The sequence below is a fragment of the Clavelina lepadiformis genome, chromosome 6 (genome assembly GCF_947623445.1).
Source record: "Clavelina lepadiformis chromosome 6, kaClaLepa1.1, whole genome shotgun sequence".
NCBI classification, from domain to species: domain Eukaryota; kingdom Metazoa; phylum Chordata; class Ascidiacea; order Aplousobranchia; family Clavelinidae; genus Clavelina; species Clavelina lepadiformis.
The window spans coordinates 222718-244867 of NC_135245.1; the positions used below are offsets into that span (position 1 = coordinate 222718).

The 22150-nt window shown below is 40.8% G+C and overlaps 5 protein-coding genes and 3 non-coding genes across 9 annotated transcripts; 2 read left to right on the top strand and 6 right to left on the bottom strand.

Annotated features, from left to right (window-relative positions):
- Window positions 1-46: 46 nt before the first annotated feature.
- On the bottom strand, window positions 47-4937 carry LOC143461839 (membrane-bound transcription factor site-1 protease-like). Its single transcript, XM_076959740.1, has 14 exons — window positions 4357-4937; window positions 4083-4262; window positions 3698-3961; window positions 3290-3473; window positions 2821-3221; window positions 2531-2749; window positions 2209-2470; window positions 1998-2119; window positions 1803-1941; window positions 1485-1714; window positions 1319-1423; window positions 1112-1231; window positions 908-1054; window positions 47-848 (listed from the first exon to the last, which is right to left on the bottom strand). Exons 1-14 carry the CDS (start codon window positions 4801-4803, stop codon window positions 297-299), a joined length of 3372 nt encoding a protein of 1123 aa, XP_076815855.1. The 5' UTR covers window positions 4804-4937; the 3' UTR covers window positions 47-296.
- On the bottom strand, window positions 4862-7700 carry LOC143461840 (eukaryotic translation initiation factor 2-alpha kinase 1-like). The gene has a single exon (XM_076959741.1). The coding sequence runs from the start codon at window positions 7426-7428 to the stop codon at window positions 5398-5400; it is 2031 nt and encodes a 676-aa protein (XP_076815856.1). The 5' UTR covers window positions 7429-7700; the 3' UTR covers window positions 4862-5397.
- Window positions 7701-8765: 1065 nt separating this feature from the next.
- Window positions 8766-12317, bottom strand: LOC143463308 (REST corepressor 3-like). Of its 2 annotated transcripts, none has more exons than XM_076961770.1 (12): window positions 12110-12317; window positions 11546-11680; window positions 10670-10801; window positions 10477-10559; window positions 10202-10311; window positions 10076-10124; window positions 9946-10009; window positions 9743-9849; window positions 9309-9435; window positions 9122-9237; window positions 9009-9050; window positions 8766-8940 (listed from the first exon to the last, which is right to left on the bottom strand). In XM_076961770.1, exons 1-12 carry the CDS (start codon window positions 12195-12197, stop codon window positions 8917-8919), a joined length of 1077 nt encoding a protein of 358 aa, XP_076817885.1. In that variant the 5' UTR covers window positions 12198-12317; the 3' UTR covers window positions 8766-8916. The 2 variants fall into 2 exon arrangements, with proteins under 2 accessions (XP_076817885.1, XP_076817884.1); XM_076961769.1 differs by having other exon boundaries at window positions 8766-8943; window positions 12110-12316.
- Window positions 12318-13052: 735 nt separating this feature from the next.
- LOC143462540 (crooked neck-like protein 1) lies at window positions 13053-18963 on the bottom strand. The gene is made up of 15 exons (XM_076960750.1): window positions 18804-18963; window positions 18608-18697; window positions 18299-18361; window positions 18136-18227; window positions 17873-18031; window positions 17627-17793; window positions 17215-17393; window positions 16387-16557; window positions 15913-16104; window positions 15691-15831; window positions 15367-15606; window positions 15131-15297; window positions 14742-14832; window positions 13753-13845; window positions 13053-13684 (listed from the first exon to the last, which is right to left on the bottom strand). Exons 1-15 carry the CDS (start codon window positions 18852-18854, stop codon window positions 13472-13474), a joined length of 2109 nt encoding a protein of 702 aa, XP_076816865.1. The 5' UTR covers window positions 18855-18963; the 3' UTR covers window positions 13053-13471.
- On the bottom strand, window positions 13928-13999 carry Trnae-uuc (transfer RNA glutamic acid (anticodon UUC)). The gene has a single exon. It is a non-coding gene; the product is annotated as a tRNA-Glu (tRNA).
- Window positions 14391-14477, top strand: Trnay-gua (transfer RNA tyrosine (anticodon GUA)). Its single transcript is given in 2 exon segments — window positions 14391-14427; window positions 14442-14477. It is a non-coding gene; the product is annotated as a tRNA-Tyr (tRNA).
- Window positions 16693-16779, top strand: Trnastop-uca (transfer RNA opal suppressor (anticodon UCA)). The gene has a single exon. It is a non-coding gene; the product is annotated as a tRNA-Sec (tRNA).
- A 493-nt stretch (window positions 18964-19456) lies between the features above and the next one.
- Window positions 19457-19804, bottom strand: LOC143462093 (uncharacterized). Its single transcript, XM_076960135.1, has one exon. It carries the CDS (start codon window positions 19802-19804, stop codon window positions 19457-19459), a length of 348 nt encoding a protein of 115 aa, XP_076816250.1.
- Window positions 19805-22150: the final 2346 nt, after the last annotated feature.

Here is a 22150-nt window from a genome sequence, read left to right on the forward strand (position 1 = left end):
CTGCGTAGGCCAGGACAGGTTTTATGTGAAAAAATTCGAGGACACATAAACAATTTGCATTTATTGCATATTTGAATTTGTGACACAATGACAGTGAACTACATTGTGTAAAACAGGAGGGAAGTAAAGAGATTGCACAGTGATTGAGGAGCAGAAGTTCAAATTTGATAAAGACTGCTTTGTTCTGACTGCAATTTACTTAAACAGGGGGAAGCAAATTTGCGTGGCCGCCATCTCTAAGTCTTTTGATTCTCGTCGCACATTCGGCCTTCCTCTTGTTGCCATGGTAACATCCTTCACACAGCTTGCACGTCGGATTGCTGAAGCAAAGAATCCTCATGAAAGTGCGTGACGTCCTCAGATGTTATCACATCGTGATGAGACTTTCTACGGTTGAAAGAATTATCCGAAGACCTTTGTATTGTGACATCAGAGCTCCAAATCGTCGACGAAAATCCAAGTTTGTGCTGGCAAGTCTTCCACCAACTGAAGCAACATCGAACAAAAAATCTCGGAGAAAATCGACGTCTCTGTCCGACAAACATTCGGCCGATGATGAAATACAAAAGAAGCAGAACGACGATGAGGACGAGGCCGTGCACGAATGCGCTCAAGTTGAACGGTTTTTCTTCCATTTCGTTCATCGGCTGTCTGAAAAAATCCCTTGAATTTTCTGCAGAATTAATCTTTCTATTAATTAATACAGGGGCTTTGTCTTCATCGATGGAGAGATGTTTCCATAGAAACGTGGGAAAGGATCCATTGTGGGGAATACCCCTTGCCCATGAGATGCTCGGGCAGGAAGGAATTTCATGCGGCCTGGGATCTCCGAGATGATTTTGCAAAACCTGAAGCACATAGAGCATGAGATGTGTACTTGGATCATCTGCACGATGTGGGGGGTTACCTTTGAATATTTGAAGAGGTGGTTGTTCTCCATCCTCTGAGGAGGATCTCTTCCGTCATGGAGAGGAATGTTCTCTCCTCGAACAAACATTTCTTTGGTGAGATTGTTCCTCATTTGTCCATAGTTAAACACAGGAGCCACAACACCCTGTGACATGCTTCGGTGTTAGATACAACTCAAGTCATGCTTTGACATTTGACTGACCTGAGAGACAAATGCGAGAAATGCGTCAACCAACCAGAAGCAGTCTATGGTCATGTGAGCGCTGTCAATGCAATTTGAATCTCCATAAACAACGACCCTTCCACTGCCTGCTCCAGGAACCTGGAACAAAAACTGGTTCATTTATGTCATTTAAAAAAGCAGGAACTTCGTTAAATTCTAAAAATTCCCTGCCACAAGATGGCACACCTGGTGCATTCCAAGAATGGGGACATTTTCCGTTGAAGTTGAAGCTTGTTTCGTGATAAATTCACTTGCTTGATCATGGAGTGGCTGCCCCACAACGATCGAGTCCTGGAGGAAATAATAAGAGGATGAGGTCCTGTGAGGAGCAACTAGCGTCATGGGGGAGTACCTTGGGGAATCTGGCCAGTGTAGTGCCTGACGCGTAATGCATCTCGTGGCTCCCCATCTTAAATTCACCCTCGAATACTCGATCCGAGATCATGATGCTGAACTCCTGGAGGAGGTGGTTGAGGGCCGGAGCATTGCACCCCCCCGTCTCCGGCATCCACCATCTCCGAGTGTTCTCGTCGTAGAACTTGACGCCGGCCATGACAGATGTGTTGTACCACTCTGCAAAGACTGGAAACAAAATTGAGCTGATAAAAGTTTACGTCACTCACAGCATCTATATCATCTATATATATCTATATCCGCATCATGCAATTACCGATGAGGTTCAGTCCATGCTCTGTGACGTCTTTCTTTAATTTTTTGATCTCCTCCGGATAAAACTCTTCTTCCGGATCAACAATGAAGAGAGATCCGTACAATTTTGCATCAAAGCACATGAATGAAGACCCAAGAACCTGAACATCCCGTGTCAGTGGAACGAGCAGATGCACTGCTACAGATGCAGACGTACCTCCACGTAATATCCGGCGCTCCTCAAGTGCTGATACAGATCGCGGAAGTTGGTGTGGATATGATCCCCGTTCCAATCCAGGGGATCGTTCTTCATCCGAAGATTGTCCCGAGGAAAGTAACCTGACACAAGATAGACACAAGGCACGTAAGAGTTACTTCACTGAAAATAACAAAGTTGTTAAAAAATGTCACTGGATGGCGCTAAAAACCTGGAGGATATCGGAGATTGTGGAACTGATCCCAGAGAATCCTCTTCTCTCTGGGAGGAGTCGGGATGATTCGAGCCTTCACAAACAGTTTTAGAACCGAAACCAGGTCTTCATCTTTCGAGTTTGACGATGATGAGGTCACAGAGAGTTCAACATGACCTTGCGCGACCCCTTCCCACCCAGCCGCTTGCTCAGCAGCGGAGAGGGAGAGAGCGAGATACCCGGACCATGGCCACAGGGTTTCCGAATAAGAAATTGCAATCTGGAAATGAATTCAAAGGTTAAGATCCGCAGCATCTGTGAGAAGAATTTGGCAACGTACCTCCATCTTGTCCCCATGTTCAGAGATATAAGGATGCCAAGATGGTTTCACTTTGATCTTCCCCACAACTCCGAGGCCATTTAGGACGGTGACATTGACGATGACTGGCATGCCAGTGTGGTACAAGGGCTGGGTGCAATACGGCCACATGTATGGACACTCTGTGAGGTCAAGCACACTCGGGATCAGACTTGCCTGGGGTTGGTAAGAATTAAGAACCTGAAACACAAACAATCACGTCCATATCTGCTCGGAGTTCTAATCACAAAAGATTTTCGTTGGACGGCGACCTTGTAAGCCCTGATCAGGTCCAGCTTGCCCTGGCCCTGCTCAAACATGTTGGCAGTCGGGAGGCGTTGGGCCGAGTCCATCAATGCTTGCTTCACGCTGGCTGGTGTGGCCACGACTGACCGGTCTTTATCTTTGCTAATCGTGCTGAGAAGTAATGCCACGGCACCTGCCACGACTGGTGACGCCACGCTGGTGCCAGACAAAGTCCGACAACCTCCTCTGAGGCCAGACCCCCTCACAGAGGAACCATAAGTCACAATATCTGGCTTCACTCGACCATAACCAGCCGGCAACTCCCAAGACGTCATCCCCCGTGATGAGAATCTCGCGATGTTGTCGTTGTAGTCGATCCCTCCAACCCCAATCACATCCATCTGGTCGGCCGGATTGTTGAGGGTTCCTGGAAGAAAACCCGAAATATTTAAAAGATGAAACCACTCAAAAAGTACCAGATCAAGCCGCACCGACCATATAATGGTCCATCGTTCCCGATGGCTGACACCATGATGATGTGGTTAGCGGTCAGCTCCCAAACTTTCTCCACAAACGGTCGGTCCATGAAGTCAGGACCTCCGATGCTCAGATTTAAGATGTCTATCTTTTGAAGAATTGCGTAATTAAAAGCATCCAAGAACCAGGAGGTGTAAGAAACCTGGAAATATAAAGAACAAACATGCAGTTGAGGTGGCACGAAAAGTCAGAACCACCGGTAAACTTTTTCACACAGAGTGAGATCAACAAAGAGTTATCTCCATAAACACATACGGGTGCAGTCTAATGTACTGGTATATATTTGGTGTCTATGGTTCATTAAATAAATCTGGTGGCAAAGCAACAACCAGGAGCTCAAGTTAAAACCATGGCGAGTGGTTTCACCTGGTTGTTGGTGAACACTCTGAAGATATACAGCTGTGCATCTGGTGCCATTCCCAAGCATTCACTGTAAGTTCCCCCGATGACCCCAGCCACGAACGTTCCATGACCCAGACCATCTTCTGCCGTCTTCTCATCGGTCCAGTCAGTTCTTTCCATGATGTTGCGAAAGTGCGGATGGTTCTCAGGGAGGCCGGTGTCAAATATCGCCACCTTGACACCGAGCCCAGTGTAACCTGATTCCCACAACCTCTTTGCTTGCAGCAGCTGCATGAAAACATGGACGCTTCATGAATAATTCTTCAATATTTTGAAAACATTATGACACAGAAGTACGCAAAATGATATTGCACAATCAACGTTTTCTGCAAATACAAATTTCACCAACCTGGTGGATCTGACCCTGATTGGGGAAAGCTCGGAGCAAGGATCGAGCAGCGTGAGGATCAGGATCGGGGTTGGAAGATGTTCCGTGTCTTTCCTCATCGCTGGCAGCCTGCAGAATCCGAGTTACTTTCCGCTGATGGGTCACATGCTTTATGTGAACGTGTGCGAGTGACAGCAACTTCTGCAATTAACAGGAAATAAAAGTAGCAAGGTTCATGAAGAATGACGAAATGAAATGCAGATTTGACCAATCAACTGGAACGCATCTCACCAACCTCGGGTTCAACGAGGGGATTTATCTGCAGAACATCGAAATCACTCGGAAGACTTTTAACAGGACCGTAGTGAGGGGAAATCCCCCAGAAGTTGGTTGAAATATTTATCAAACGTAAAGCTGAATCAATAAATTGTTTCCGCTCGTCCTGCGAGTAATATCCGTCGAAAGCTACAATGTATTCGTCAAGAACTCTATCCACGAGATAGCGCTCTCCGCTCGTTTCATTCCTTTCACTCTGAGATGGATGGTTTCTGAGGTGAAGTTCATTTACAAAATTTTCTTTCCTTCGGTCGAGTGCAACTTGTTCATGGCGAATTTGTTGGAAAGAAACGACCAGAGTGTTCAACAAGAACACGGTGGTCAAGAGAGTTTTGCATATTTTTGTGCAATTTCTCGCAGATGAAAAGCAGAGCCACTTCATTGTATTCTTCACTTTACTTCGCATTGCATCAAATTATGGTGTTTCCACGGCAACAACATACTTGTCCCTAGCATTCACGTCATCTGCAATATCAGGGAGAAATAAACCTAGCGGCACACAGTGTTTCAACTATAAATTAATGTCAAAGTAAGTAACAAACAGACAAGATGACAATGGGCATTGGCAAAACATTATAACTATTAGGAACCATAGACAACATATACTTGAAGCATCCCCTAAAATTTCTACAACCAGTCCCACCACCTCACAAGCCCGAAGTATTTATGGTGTTATGTTGGAATAAGCGCATTGTGAAACGTGGTGAGTGGATTGCAATAAGAATGCCATAAATTCTAAGAAGATGGACTGATTGCATATTTGTTTACATTCGGATTTCTTGTTAAAGTTAACGATGGCGAGTCAGACAAACAAAGTGAATGTTCACTTCGATTATCATTGACTCTGTGGTGCAAAGTGCAAACTCGTTTCAGTTCAACTATAGTCAACGTCGTTGAGAAGCAAAATATTGAATAATACACTTAAAAGGCCGTGACTGAACTTTTCAAACAGATAATTACTGACAAAAAGTTTATGGTGGTCGTTAAACAAAGCAAGTGCTCAAATATCTGGGTCAATTCCGTGAAAAATCAGTTTGCTTCGATATTTTGCAACAAGTTCTTTCAACTTTTCGTTTTCCTGCTTCAGTTGTAAGATTTCTTTTTCTTGATACAAACTTCCCTCGTTTGATCGGAGGATTTCTTCCTTCAATAAATCCCCGGCCGACGGTCTCTCCTCAGGATTGTGGGAGATGAGTGATTTCAGCATCTTCACCGTCGATTGCCACTTTGCTTGATAAAGATCTGGAATTGATCCGCTTCTCAGATCATTTATCGCTTTTCCCCGTTCGTGCTCCGTGTACAGAGGCCACATCAGCTCGAAGAAGATGATGCCAGCACTGTACAAGTCCGCCTTGAAATTGTAATTTTCTTTGGTCAGTTGCTCGGGTGCCGCGTACACCGTTGTCCCGATGCCTGACGTGTGTTCTTCCAACTCAAATGTCATGGGTACATCATGAATGGGTGTGAAAGCTTCTGATGACTGTTTCGTGATTGCCGGCCGAGCCAGGCCAAAATCACCCAACAAGATGTAAGGTCTTTCACCAATTATGAAAATATTACGAGGTTTTAGATCTCTATGGAGAATATCCTTGCCGTGAATGAAGTCCAGCGCTGATAAAATCTGACGAAAAATGTCAAACGACGTTTCTCTGTTGATGACATCACGGGGATCGAAGTTTGAGCTAAACCTACCGTTTCTGTTGGCAAGCCAATCCTTCAAGGACGACTCACACAGCTGCATTTGAATGAACAGCGTGAGCTGAGTAGAGATGGTGGGCAAGCAGCTATGGGCGATGGGTTCATTGATGCTATGCGGGCTCAATCCTCGGAAGTCCGACATGCTATTCATGGATTTGGAGCGAGAGACGTGATTATTTTTATCATTGTTTGCAGTGAGCTGAAGTTGAGGTAGATTGGCGAGAATGACGCTCTTGACGCGTTTCATGTTGTTTCTCTGCGCATCTTCAAGCACCCCGTGCGTGAATATGACATCACTCGGGGGGGAGAATTGCTTCTCTGCACTTGAATTATTGGAAACATTGCGGCACTTTTGTTTGATTAAAATAGAATTCGATTTTGAGAATTCATCTTCTGTGTCCCCGATCTGCCAAAATTTACTGTGAGGAGTTGGATGGTCTTCAACAGGATCGCTTCCCCACGAACTGGCGCTGTTTCTACTCAAGGCATCTTTATGTTGGCTCAAATCTTGAAAGTGTGACCTTGAGTGTCTCTTTCCCTGCTTCGAGGACAAAGTAGAGTTGCCGTCCTCACTGCAAGAGCTGGCTCCTGAACTTCTGTCCTCAATCCAGGAGTGGTGATAACGTACGACGTGAGCGTGCTGCAACGAAGCAAGGGAGTGGACTTCCCGCATCATTCTTCTCACTTCTTGAGGCTCATCATCGTGATTCTCCGACTTGAAGTGGATCTTCTTCACAGCGTAGACCTGACCATCAATTTTGTTCCGCACTTTATAAACTTTCCCGAACGCACCTTTCCCAACTTCTGCCACTTCTTCATATTCCTCTGCGTACCTTGACGTGGAAAAATTGAAAACTTCTTCGGGTGGAACTTGCAAAGATCTGCGCTTAAGTGGAGCAGAGCTGGGATTGTCGCCTGATCCAAGAGGAAGTTTCGAATCGAGATTAAGAATTGCAGATTGAAACAAATTATAGAAAGTTGATTTGTACTGGAGCCGAATGGAGGAATATTCTTCCAAGTAAGTGACAGGTGATATCACTTTGATCTTTTCAAGTTGTTTGCAAATTGAATTAAATAATTTTGATGCTTTTTCACTGTCAGACTCATACAGTGAGCAGAGATGTTCTAGCAAAGACCCCAACAAAACATTCTGAGGAATGGAAGATTGTACGACTAGAGATTGTGTTTTTTTAAAACAGACCACTTCATTTTCGGTGCTGGAAGATTTTCCGTTTGACCTGGCCAAGTCCGGCTCACTTTCGTCAAGTGCAAGTATCGGGTTTAAAGGAGGAAGACTGAAATCAAACGACGTTCCAGTCGCCATCCTGCCCATCGTCAATTCTCTCCACACAGGACCAATCGCTTCATTTTCTTCACCGTCATTTCAAGCAACAAACATCATAATTTCAGGTATTAATGACACTTATTTTACCAATGAACTTAACCTGCTACGGTACCAAACAGTTGAAATTCAAAGCAATTTCAAAAAATTCAACTCCCTTATAATGGATCCGTTATCGCTTATAACAGATACATTCTCCAGCCCCTTTGAGAAAAAACTATGTAAAACACCTCGAATATAACGGATCCATTCATCATTGCAAAGAAATCGATTGTTGACAGTACAATTGCTATCGTCACAGAAGAAAGCGTGCGTTATTCTTCACACACTTGATTCGATCTTTCTGATCAGCATTTATCCTGAGGATAGTGTTGGAACAACTAATGCTGCGTGTCAATTTCTCACTGCCTAATTCCAGCACATAAAATTTTATATAAAATCTCATTCTCAAGAGAACGTAAATGTTTTATCAGGCATCGGCCACAGAGCCCGTTGTTAAAGATAGGCGGTTAGGAGTATGGGCGTGCACAAAGTTGATTTTAACTCCTTATAGTTTAGCCGAAGGTATAAGATGTAGGTTACTTATGTTATATAGCATTCAAGTTAGATTCAGAAGAAATTGTCGACTTCAAACGTACAATTTGTTCCATTGAAATGAGCTAAAAACAAAACTATAGGCCCACAACATATCCAACGTTTAAGGGATCACCCAAGCGCACACTTAATCTAGCGAATTACGAATAGGCTGCTTACCTCACCTGTTGCTGTATTGGCTACGAATATGCGTTCATTTATTTAAGTTCTGAAGTTAGAGACTACAAGTGTAGTACCAAAGTTTTTTTACAATAACGACCAAGACAAGAACTATAGGCTACGCATGAGTGCGTGCCCCGTGACGAAGTTGGTCGTAAATGAGACAGCAGCAAAGATAGTAAGCCACAGTTTATGCTTGCGCAATGGTGTACCCATTCTGATCTCTAATTATGGCCGTTTGTGCACCAAAGATCTACGTTTGTACACAATGCTTATACAGAAGACAATACTTTAACTGGAAAACCCACTATCAAACTAATCCTTTCATGTCATCTGTAGACTGTAGCAATGCAGAACTGGGATTGTAACTTTGAAGTGTCAGCTGCAGTTATACACGTGCCATGATTTTGGTGCCACTTCCAAATTGTAAAACACCTTTTCAATTTTAGCCGTACACAACAGAGTTTACGCATGAAGATTTAAACATACCTACGTTTGCAAATTTTCAATGATCCATTAAACTGAAAGAAACCCTTAAAATATTTCGGTCATTTTGCACAGGTCAAACTCAACAATTCATGTGGTAGCTTTTGTATTTTTTATGTATTTACAAACTAAAGTAAACAGCACGTTCAAACACAGTAAAGGTGTATAATTGATTGGTTTGCCGCCTTTCCAGTCAACTCTATCTTTCAATTTGGACAAGATCTTGGTTTTATTTCTGTGTCAACTTCCTTGGATGACTTCAATCTGCTAAGATTTAGACACACATTAACAATCTGTTTGATCATAATGTGCGAGATGGGAGTTTAAGTCACCTTTGGTGAATGTTCGCTGTTGGCTTCATATTCTTTTAAAATCTGCAAATAACAAAGTCACAAAATTAAATAGACATGTAATGGAGGAGAATGCTGTGCATAAACGTCCCAACCTTGTCGATATTAAGCTCACTGCGGCGGGTGCCAAGAAGAAGATTTACATTTTCACTCGATTTCGTTCCAAGAATGTCTGCAATAGCTTCATAATTTTCTCCGTACTTCCTCACCCCTGACACAAAAATGTTAATATTATTTAAGTCTCCAAGTGACAGTGCGTTTCTTGAACAAGAAGGAGCCAACCTTCAATGACTAAAGCTATTTCTTCATCCTTCCACTCCTCATCTAATCCTAGCTCCACATCCTCTGGTTTTTCAATCGATGATAAACTCTCGGCGAGTTGGCTTGACACCTGCTTCTCATTCTGCACCTGCAGTGACAACAATTTCAGTTTTTCATCACAACTTGACTTGCTGGAAGGAAAATAAAAACAAGTTCACACAAAGGCACAAATAACCATCGCAGAATATTTCGCCAACAAAGCTTCACATCAACATAAACATCATAAAACACTCTTCGATAATAAACCAGGTAGAGCCTTTATATCACCGATTAGAATAAGAGAAGATGGTTACGCTCGAGTGATTTTGTACCTATAGGCCGGCAAGCTTGATGAAACTTTCTTCCACAAGTTGGAAGAAGAGACCCTGATAAGAACACAATCATTTGTCAGGTACCTGTCTCTTGATGTTTGCCAATTTCTCATCCAGCGAACTTAAGTAGCCTTCAACTCCTTTTTCGTGATGAGAAAGCACTGTGATGTCATTTTCATTCAGTTGAATTCCTTCAAAGAAACATTATTACATCTTTAGTTATAATCATCATCATAAATAACAGGAGCTATCTGGGGCGATGGTTGACGCTCTGATCCAGTCAATACCTTTGGGAAGTTTGTGTTTTGTTTCCGCATCTTCATGCACAATCTGCATTTTAATTGGTGGATACTGAAAGCAAAAAATAAATGTGATTGTGATGTAATAATGAAACAAAAAACCTTGCACAATATTCACCTTTTCCTCCATGTTAGTGATGACGTCATCTTCCGGTTGAGAATCATCACTGTTCAGAAAAAAATTACGCAGAAATTTAAAGAATATCAAGCAAGGTCAAATCATGTTCAGGTCGTTGCCGCCAACCTGTCATGGCTGCGCTTTGTGGCTTGCCTGTCCATCCAAGACATCTTCATTCTAGATTTCTTCCATGTGTAATAATGCTTCACCAACTGACTTATTTCTTTGTCCGGGATCTGAGAGAAAGAATATTCAGTTAGATTTCCAGGACTTGGAATGGCAAAGAAATCCAAAAAACATCATTCATCGTATTGTTTATTCTTCACCATCAACTTTGCTGACCGTTATAAAACATAATTATAACAAAAAACATGCCCACAAACTATTGCATGGCAACTAACCAACTGCTGAATCTTTCTGAAATTCTTTCCATGAAAATTGTAAGCTTGTTCAAAAAGTACTTTGTCTTCCATTGACCAATCGTCTTCAAGATATGGAAAACAAGTTCAAAGGTCAACAACACAATAAACAAAAATGGTTAAAAACAAATATTTCAGTTTTAAAATTAAAACTTTTTCACAAAAGCATAACTACCAGGCATTGGGGTAAAGTTCTGCATGTCTCCCAATGACTTCTTTACGTCATGTTTGTGCCAAAACAACATTCCAAGAGCTTGCTCCATGTTGTAGCTGTGTTTGTCCTTGGCAATTTGACAATACGTATCAACTGTAAATTGCATCCAGTGAAAAGAATATCATGAGACAGCATTTGTTTGGTAACAAAGGAGGTCGTTTCATGCCGTTTCAAGCAAATTTGGTAACATCCCACGTTTTTTACCAATTTTTCAATTTTACTCACTTATTTTATTTACTTTTTGAGGTATGGGGCTCTGGACATTTGGTAGCAGCTTTTAGGCCCTATCTATCTAAGATATATATGTGGGGTTTACTCAATCTCTTCATGTGTAAGTTACAAACCGGAAAGACTTTTTACTGGGGGGGTCTAGAGATGCCAAATTGTCATAGAAGGTGCAAACAATAACCGGAAAGATTATAACGCCTTCTATAGATAGGTAATAGAGGGCTTTGAATATGATAAAAACATCCCAAAACTGGAATTTATGAAAAATTTTGGTGATCAATAAAAATCTTATAAACCATGATTACAAATTTTAAGTCTAATATTTTGAAAATGCATAAACTTTTTACTTTACGTCTAAGGAAGCACGATCATGTCACGATGACCTTAGAACTACGGCTTGTCGAACATGAATGAAATATATGGTATATCCCCTAAATGCTACTACCTCATGTTTAAAGTCCTATATCTCAAAGCAGAGGAAAAAATCCAAACTATACCTGGTTAACATATTCTCAACCAACTATAATAAAATATTATCAAAATCTGAGAGGGTGACATGAAAATTTGTAAAATATTTGTTGAAACGACATGAAATGATCCAGAAGTTACGTTTTTCATCTGGTATTTCTTCATTGGGAGACCAAATAAGCATTCCTTCCTTGGAATTTGAGGGTTTCGTTTTTGGGTTTTCATGCCAGATGGGAACTTGTGCTTGATACATCTCTCCTACACGCATTCGAACTTCTGAAATTGAAGAAAATTACTTCACACACTGCTACCAGTTGCAGTTTTAATACCATATGTGATGTTGCAAACAATATAGGGAGCCTACTAGCTTTAATGGGTGGTTTTATTAAGTTGGGCCTGGACTATATGTATATGTCTGTTGTATGTATATTAATGCAGACTATACTTGAATATATGTCAGTCAAACAAAGATTACATTGTGTTGTATTGTTTGTTTTTCACCATTGACTGTGGGGGGTGAAAGTATGAAGCCACAGGACAATTGGAAAAAATTGTGAGGAAAACAATATTGTTATAATCAGAAAAACTGATGCCATATTCAATAAAACTATCATAAAAGTTCTTTGGAAACATGTTAAATACAAATTCCTTTAAAAGTAAGAAGTACGGGTGCCGAAATTGCTGTCCCGCTATGCAAAGACTTACGCGGTTCTTCTTCGGTGCTCGAGTCGCTCGCGTAGCCGTCCACGCCGTTACTTGGCTTCGTCCACATAGTTGGGTAAGTTGTTGTCATTTTGCAAAATCTATATTTCCTAAACAACTTTTAAGAATCTGATTCGTTGATAAACATCGGCACATTTCCTGACATAACAGGTCGCCAGAGAACCTTCTCCAACCTGCTAATCATCCACAGATAAAAAATTCATGACAGTCATAGAAATCATATTAATTTCTGAGGAAAATTGTTAGTATGAATGCATTCCGGCAAAAGGTATAGTTGGGATACTTTAGTAATATTTGTTCGCACAAGATTTAGGATTCTTTCCAAATAAAGGTTGCTACGAAATTGAGGTTAGTTCATTGAATTGAATGAAATACCTTCACTTATTGTTGACAAGTTTTGATCCGTGTTTGCGACCATAATAACCTACCACGTTGATGCACGATTATATTTTTACTATCTTACATGTTTTTAAGCCTTTGCCCCTTCTCCTTTTACGAAATATAATGATTGGAATTGTATCGTTAAAATAAAATTAAACGATGCATCGATTATTGTGCCACAACACGATCATTCATTTTCGATGACGTGTACATTCGGTGGGCAAACGTATTTGCGCTATGACATAAAAACTTCTGTTTAACTTCGATAAGGTTTTTCGAACTGTAACCACATCGAGGTTACATTCAGCGAATAAAGAATATCACGTTATAAATTGTATGTATTCTGTCACTCTGCTCCTGGTCCACAACTGCGGCTATCCTGAAGGCTTAATTTGACGAGAGACGGCTCCCAAAAGCAGCCGCCTTCGTCATTGTCTAAACGACGACAGATTTAAAATACGAACTTTGTAAATTGGAAAACAAAATTTTTATAGCAACTGATCATGGTACCCTACCGCTACCTAGTGGTCAGATTGGCGAACGCTTCACCGAAAATTATTTATTAAAAAAAGTCACATTTACCGGGTCCTGGTGTTCACAATTGAGCAAGAATCGTCGAACCAGTGCAATGCGACAAAAACTACGCCATGAAGCTCAAAATGACGTAACAGGAAGTCGCATTTATTCGTCAGCATTCACGGTTAACGCCCCTCATTAAAATGTAATTGCAAAAGTTTTGCTTCTAATTCACCAAATTGATGGAATGGACGGTGATTTGGGTCGCACAAGTAGAGAAACATAGAAAGATAGTATGACGTAATAATTCAGGCAGTGTACATGGTAATGGCGCCAACTAACGTTTTCATTCACGAAACTGTTCAATATTAGCAACTTGATCAACAACTGCGGCGCTCCACCGAGACCTGGCTTCCACTTCGACTGCATCATACAAGAGACGCCAGGTCACAAGCCGGATTTTGAGGTGTCAGCAAGGTCAGATTTCTCGGCGCTGTTCGTAGATTCGTCGTCGCTCGAATCTTCGTCCGATGAGGAGCTTTCTTCGTTCTCCTGCTTTGCTTTCCACATCTTTGCCATGGCCAGCAGCTTCAGGTTTGGCTGCGCTTCCTCCTCCTCGGGGAAGATGTAGTCGTAATATTCCTCCCACCCGGCATCGATCTGGGAAACAAGATGAAGTTACTTTGTGCCGGACGCAATTTGCAGAAAGACAAATGACGTCATCATACCCCTCCTTCAGTGGTGACCTTTCTTCGTTTTTTGACGCGTTTCGGCATCAGTTTGCTGATCAGCTCCAAAGTCGATGTGTTGCCGTGGCTTTCCTGATGCAAGGATTTTGAATAAAATTGAAGCAAAATCAATCACTGGATGCCAGTATGAAAATGGTAACAAATAAAAACGTCCTTCCCAGTCCGGGAATCGAACCCGGGCCGTCTGGGTGAAAGCCAGAAATCCTAACCACTAGACCAACTGGGAGGTGACGAAGCTAAGCTACATCGGCGTACTTAACCAGCCGTTCAGAGTGAAACGTCATCAGGGTAAAATATGTCATGTAATTGTTTATTATCGCATCGTGATGAACAAACACGAATAGTTCTGCTGTACCTGACATAGCTTAACTACAGTTACTTAAGTATTATATGTGCGCAATTCTCATGGTTATTAAACAATAAATTAATGTTTAATGATTAAACAAACGATTTTATATTTTCCCAAAAGAAAAGTAGGTTTCGAAATTTAAAAATACAAACAACATAATAACAATCGTCCATCCTTAAAACAAAATATCAAACGTCACACTCATTATTATAAACGAAAGCTTCACTACAATGGTTAACAACTCGATTAGGCGCAAGACCGTACGTCTCCTTCGATAGCTCAGTTGGTAGAGCGGTGGACTGTAGTGGTAACGTCAGACATCCATAGGTCACTGGTTCGAATCCGGTTCGAAGGACTTTTTAGTGTTAACGTTTTTTACGAGATTCTTTAACTTAAGTTTTACGTTTGTACTAAAACTTAACTAGTGAAGGCGTGTCTCCGAATTTCTTGGATTGCATAAATACATTTGCAGTAACTTATTCTTTTAGATTATGAACAACAGTTTCCTTTTTCATAATTTTCACTGCAACGGCAACTTATCCAAACCCCCCGATATAGGCAAGTTCTAATAAATTCCACAGTTTGTATGGAAAGGAGCAAAATAAAAAATTTAAGTCACCTCGAACTTGTGCCAGGCTTCCAACAGCATCAGTCTCTCTTCTTTCGAATCGGATTGCTTCAAAGACTGGTTTGCCTCTTTGTAGGCCCTCCTGCATTCACACATGACGTCATTTCAACTATCTACCCTAGCACAAATATTTCCATCTACAAGCAGCAGCTATGACATTAGATTGATTAGAAGATGTTTATTAATCTGAGCATTGTTCCACCAAGTGCAACTACACTGGCGTCGATCGAAGTTGACCTTAAGCTTCTGGTTGCTTGTGCTTTATACTCGATCAAGTTATCGCGGTTCTACCATCTTACATATTCAATTATTTCTTATTTGGTGACAAGATTTGCTAAATGCTAATTGTTTTAGCACATTATGACATCACATAAGCTCACCGTGCGCGGCTCAAAGCGTCATCGTCGTCAGGAATTGTTTCAAAGTTGGCAAAACTCAGCCACACTTTGAGGTGTTGAGTTCTTTCGAGCAATCGGCGATATATCTTCCTGGCGAGATGTCTCTCCTCTTGTTCAAGTTCAAAGTCGATGTAAGATTTCCACAAAACCTGTTCAGAAAGAAGCAAGCTGATGCCACGGTCGTAACCGACTTAGGCACTAAAAGTCAGGCAACGAACCTCGGGCATGTCCAGCCTCGGTTGCGAGACTGCGATCTCATAAATACCGCGGGCTCGATCAACATCCCCGAGAAGCGTCTCGAGCTCAGCAAACCGACACCAGGTGGTGCAGTTGTCCGGCCCATAATCCAAAAACTTTTCGTACAAAATCCTGCAGCGGTCGAACTCGCGAAGTTGCAGCTCCATCTCGATGTAAGAGCGGAAAAGTTTGTCTTTCGGACATTTTCCAACCGCGACCCCCTAAAATAATGCGAAGAGGATAAATTAATAAACAAGCTGTAATAAGCTGGTTCCGCATGAGTAGGCACCAATCAAAATGCTTACCAGGATTTTGCGTGCTTGCGTCACATCCTTCTGACGTATCTCGAAGTGCGCGAACATGACCCAGATTTTGGCAAAAGTAAATTTTTTGTGAGGAATGACGTCAAGACAGGCTTTATAGACGTCTCTGGCGCGGGCAATGTCCTGACAAAGATTTTACCGAATCATAAAAATCTTAAGAGCTTTGTCAGTACAACTGCGGTACATAACGGCATTGTGCGGCACCTTCACTTCCAACTCCTCGTACAAAGCGTAGTTGATCCAGAGATAAATGTATCGCCGCCAGTGACGTTTCTCCGTCACAAGAGGTACGTTTGAAATCGCTCGCTCGTAGATTTCCCGCGTTGTTTCCACCTCCCCGCCCTCTTCCGACAACCTCAAGTAGTCGAACCACGCGTCGTAGTTGTGGGGATTCACCTAACATGGTTAAGAAAACGAAGTCTAAAATATTTCAGAAAAAGTGTTCCTAAAGTATAAAAACAGCAACAAATCCTGCCAAAAACAACCGAATAATATCGTCAGTCCAATACGTTAAAATGGCCAGAATACTCCCACTTATATAGACAGTAGACATAGCGGCCCTTATCTGAGTATAACTAACTTAATTCGAGGTTGGTTCTCAACCACAGATGGGGAAATAATTCTAATATTAACATTTTTCATCATCGATTTGCGATGAAAGAATCACAAGTTTCAAACCTTAACTTCTTCCTCGTACTGAAATTTTCGTTTGTTCACGATCACATTCTCAATTCCCAAACGGTTTCCAAATTTCTTCTCGAATATCGTGTAAGCTTTGAAAAGATCTCCCGCCAACTTCTTGTCAATTCGTTCGATTGCGTATTTGAAAATGACTCTCGCGCGGTCGTGCTGGAACATTCAAAATAAACTAATCAATGTCTGCTTGTGCCAACAGAGCAAATAATCGTTTTATCGACAGGGACCACAAACGCTAGTTCTTTTGGTTATTTTCCTTTATAACTGACGAGCAGAGTAGGTAGTAGTGCCTAGATGACCCTCAGTGGTCTGGGGTGCAGGCTTCAAACCTGTAGCTGATTAACGTCAGAGTGGTTCAATTCCACCTTCTGGGCGATCCTTTGTGGGACTTGAACTGAGCCAGGTCGAAGGCGTTCATCACAAAAAAGCTTTTTATACGTCACATAATCGAAATACCGGCCGAAGTGCTGACCATTATCAGACTTTGTGCGAGTATACTTAGCGACAGAAATATTTCGTTCAATTGCTGAATTAAAAGTCTACTTTTACACAGAAGTTTTAATTGGGACAAAGTCAATTTGGTTGCTAGCATCATTTTACCACAAAAATTTTAATCGTCTTTTTTGTCTAATTACACCAAATGCTTTTGCTAAGTGGCCTCGTCAACCTGGCTTAGTTAGAAATATTTCTCACAAACCTGGTCTTAGCACTTATCCTAATATTCTTGTGGATCCTACCAAAGTTGAATTTCACAAATAAATGAGAAATCCTCAGGTGTCCTATTACATCAATATCAACATAATCAATTACTTCTTTTTGCCTTTCTTCAAATCGAGCAAACCCAACAAACAAATCAGCTTCCAAATTATCTTCTCCGTAAAATTCCACCGCTCTCTCAAAAACTTCCCGAGCTTTCACGATGTATCCAAATCTTTCTTCAAAACGAGCATATTTCGTCCAGTTCTTCACTTCAGGATGGATATAAACGAGTACATGCTGTAGTTAAGGAGATCTTAAAATTTAAGTATTCATCAAAGATTCCAAACTGTAAATTAGACCTTTAAAATAAACCTTGGTCAATTCTGCGCGATAGAAAGTGAGTTGCTACGCGTTTCGTTAAAACATTTCTGGGCATTTGTTTCTTGCGTAAAAACACCTCAACAAATATTTTAACGATATATATAGGAAGGATATATTTATTAATTCATGCATCAAAGGATATATTTTTCATAAATCTTCCGAGCTCGGTCAACTTCCTTGTAACGAAGTTCAAAGTTTATGTAGGAATGCCACGCCTGTTCATCTGGTTCCCACTCCATCCACCTCTCGAAGATCTGTCGACAACTGGCAACATTTCCAAGCATCTCCTCCATGTAAGCATACTTGTACCTGCCACAACAATGGTCACCGTCACTCTGGGGTGACAATTTCTGTCGGAGATGGAGAGAAAATGAAAAATAATCTCTACCACAGCTGATTGGCTCTTGGAAGAATGGTGACGGCACGGTCCCACACATTCCTGGCGTGGTTCACCTGTCGATGTTTCATCTCCATCTCTGCGTACTTCAACCACAATGGGATTGTGCGATGCGCCACATCAATGCCACGCTCGTACACTGAACGCGCTCTGCAAAAAGAAAGTGAAATATGAGGCAAAAAAAGTTCACAAAATACTAACAGCACAGGAAGACACGACGATGAAGCACAAAATGCTGGTTGAATTTCAAAAACCTCTGTAGTTCTTGCATGCTGTCCTCCCATGAAGCGTATTTGATCCAATTTTGTATCGACGATCTATTCTTACGAAGCATGTCCTCAAAATACTGCCAAAAAGTAGAACAAAATAAATTCTAGAAACTCTCGAATTTCCACCGAATGTCACAAAGACAAGAACCTTTCTCTGCTTCAACTTGTACTCGGCGAGTTCCTCTGGGTCGGTGATCTTCCTCTTTGTCGGCTGCCAGCAAACAAAATTTTAGATGATCTCTTCAAATTTTAACCAAACAACTTAAAGGGGTCGGTGATATAATTTTCATCTTTGAATTAATATTCTGCTAGAAGCTAAATTTGATGTATTAAGTAACCGCTTTCGTTCTATTCACTTTACTTTAAACCCTGATGTTTGATGATGATGTGATGAAAAAAATTTACATCAAGCAAGAAAATTTTTCAAGAAAGTTACTCTTTAAATCTTTGCACTCACCGGAGCTACTTGCTCCAGTTCCCTTTCTTTTGCTTCTCGAAGGAGCTGCTCTGCGGTGATCTGGACTGGAGCTGGTGCTTTGTTTTGGACCTGCCAAAAAATTATGAAACACAAAATGTGGTTATTTCAATAAGAGCAAGATTTTAAAAAATTTTGACAAAAAAAGGAAAAATATCATTAAAAACCAAAATTTTACCTTCGCAATTTTTGGCACCTTCTGCTTCCCGCCCATAGTTTGTTCCATCATCTTGATATTTTGATGTGAAAACTTTCTTTAATGAACAAGTTAACAAACTTAAAACTGGATGACAATGTTTTGTAACTTCTACTAAAAAACTGAACAGAAAGAACATGTTTAACATTTAATATTATCGTAACGCGACAGTTAATCGAACGACAATTAATCGAACGACAGTTGATCGAACCGACAGTTGATCGAACCGACTGTTAAAAGAACGACAATTTATTAAAAGAACCACAATTTATCGAAACAAGTGATGATATGCACTGTTAAAAGAACGACAACTGACGAAGTGCACATTTCAATCGCACTCATTTATTTACAAGTTGCAATTGTTCGAAGATAACTGTTTATGTCAATATTCGTAGAGTCATAATTTTCGACTATGCTCTTCAGCCGTTGGTTGATAGCGTCGTAGCGCTTCTTCCGAGGTGGGCCAGCAATTCCAGCATTCAATTGCTCAATGAAGATTTCGTTAGAACCTTGTTCCTGCTTAATATTTTTGACGAGTCTGCTAAGCGTCGGATGGGATAAGGCTTCTCCCCTCGGTGTCACGCGGAGTTCATCCATCAAGCCGTTTCCTTCTGGACATACGCGCTTACGCTGTATCATCCGCTGTAAGGACGTTTTTTAGGGAGAGCACCAGCGGTGGCTAAGGATATATCCTGCGTTTCGCTCTGAATAATGTTTGAGGTACGTTCATCTGAATTGACTGCTCGATTTCGCATGCTGGCTTTTGCTCTCGCAACTATAACACGTGCAGGGTTTGGTGGATGACTGTGTTCAGATGGTGCTCTCTTGAGGCTGTCGTCCTCGGTTGTGGATACACGGCTTTTACATTTGAGGTAGTCCTCACATCTCCAGTAAGTTACGCCATTTTTTGTTTTGTCACGAACGTACATAAAACCGTTCAAGGCCAACTTTCGTTTGCCTTTCTCACTTGAAATGAATTCCATTTCGAAATATATACAATCGTTATTCACGTGGAAAAAATTACAAGCATTCGTAAGATGTCTAAAATCAAATAGTGTGGAAGTCTAAGTATACACAATATGCTCAAATAATGTAATTATAATAGTCATATAACTTCCCATAAATAAATGAAATATTACTTGTTGTATATGAATTTATAGTACAGACTTTTTAAGGCTTAGTCTATATCAACCTAATAACGGATAAATATAGCCTACGCCTGTATGACTGCATGACTATGATGAATTCATACATCACAATTCATGAATGCACACCATTACAAAGACCGCACATCATAATCGCTTATTGTCTCAATGTTTGAGAAACACGCAATTAATATCCGAGGCTTAAAATGACACCGAGGCTTAAAATGTTACACCTATAATTCATCAGTGTGATATCATAATTCTTACTTCAAGCTATTGTCAAAGTTTGTCGTTCAATAAATAGTCGTTCGATCAACTGTCGGTTCGATTAATTGTCGTTCGATCAACTATCGGTTCGATTAGTTGTTGTTCGATAAACTGTTGTTCGATAAACTGTTGTTCGATTAACTGTCGGTTCGATTAATTGTCGTTCGATTAACTGTCGTTCGATAAACTGTCGTAGTACCAATATCATAACGTTTGATTTTAAAGCAAGCCACTGGCTGCACAAAATAAACTTGCCAAAAATTGCCAGAGAATTTAACTTGTAACTTCATCAAAAAGACAGCTTTAGCTACTAATCTGTCTTCGTAACAGCTGCAGTTGCTTAAAAATAAAGAACGGAAAGAGTAAAAATTCATTCCTTCACATCACATCAAGCAATTCCATGCCTTGTAATGACAACCATAAGCATGAATAAGATAGTTGGGCATCATGCTTAGATGTAGTTTATTATCAAGTTTACACCAATTGCAAAGTAAACAGCGCCCTCGTCTGTAACGGTCAGTTACTGCTATGGACTAGTCCTTGACATGATAATTTATGGGTTTAGATGCTATCCATCTTTCCACGAAAAATCATGCGTGCAAAGATGCAATTTTTGGCATGATGGTGTGCAATGGAGAAAAGGAGATTTTTTTAGAGAGATGTCTCTTTTCCCGGTGTCCAATACCATTTTCGTCACAACAATTCGGGTGTGGTCTTGCCATACTCTGCAGTCTGGGTGTACACTAATGTGTCAATTCTTTGTAGGCTATATTAATAATAAATTGGCGTCCAAACAAAAGGTATTCTTTGTTTGTTTGGAATAAATCGGCATAAAGATGAAAAAGTTTGGCACGCCTGTTCATGAATCTCAGGCGTGTAGGTGCCACACTTTCCACTAGCAGACTATAGCACTAGGCCTATATAATACTAGGCCTAATTACAAATAAAAATGAGGTCTAGGCCTGGTGCAGAATTGATAATTGCACAAGCAAATGATATTAGGCATAATTTGGGAAGGTGGACTTCTATTGTTGTATTATCTATCAGTCTGTCAATCAATCAATGTCAATCCATTTTAACTTCCGGAACTTCTTCTTTGTGCTGTAAGATGGTAGGTTAGCATGGCCACCAAACCCACAAAAGTTTAACGAATGTAAGGCCAAAATAACATTTTGTCTATAGGTTAAGCTAGTAGTTTTCTATAGAATTCTAGCCTGTATTGGCCTAAATCTTTGAACCACAGAATGTATTTTACAATTCTCAATAAATTAAAACTTCTTTTGCTAACTTCGAAAATTAACCTTTCAGTGTCAGCTCCCTCAAGCATGTGCAGTTCTGTGCGATCTGCGATGTCAGAACGGACCTAGGCTGCAAAACCAGTGCTTTTTGTTCGTTACCGCCACCATACGGATGTTGGTAAAAACAACTTTTATCTCATGAGAGCGCACAAGTAACATTGAAAATAAATCAAAGCCATTGACTCAATCAATCAATCATTTTATGTTTCGTCAAAAGCGCGGTGGAGACGAAAAATAACCAATGCACAAGAAAAAAGTGACAATGGCGAAAAGGCTTAAAACGTGCTCAAGAGAAATGACGTTGATATTTTCTGGTAACAACTAGCATGGCCACTAAAAGTTTATGAAATAATCTTGAAATCTGTCGTCCGACCTTGTCGCGCAAAACTTTGCAAGGAATCTCTTTATTTAAATTTATAGTGCCGGGTTTACAAGAAAAGGCTCCGGTGACACTGACAGTAACCTAATGTTTTGACTATTAGGCCACCAAGCGGTGTACGTTTAAAATGGTGACAGGAAACTAATGGCTTTGAAAGAAAATTTCATCCTTATCCGAAGACTTTTAAATTTGTTTCCTTACAAACAATTAGCTGCCGCTAAGCAATAGTTTGCCAAAAGC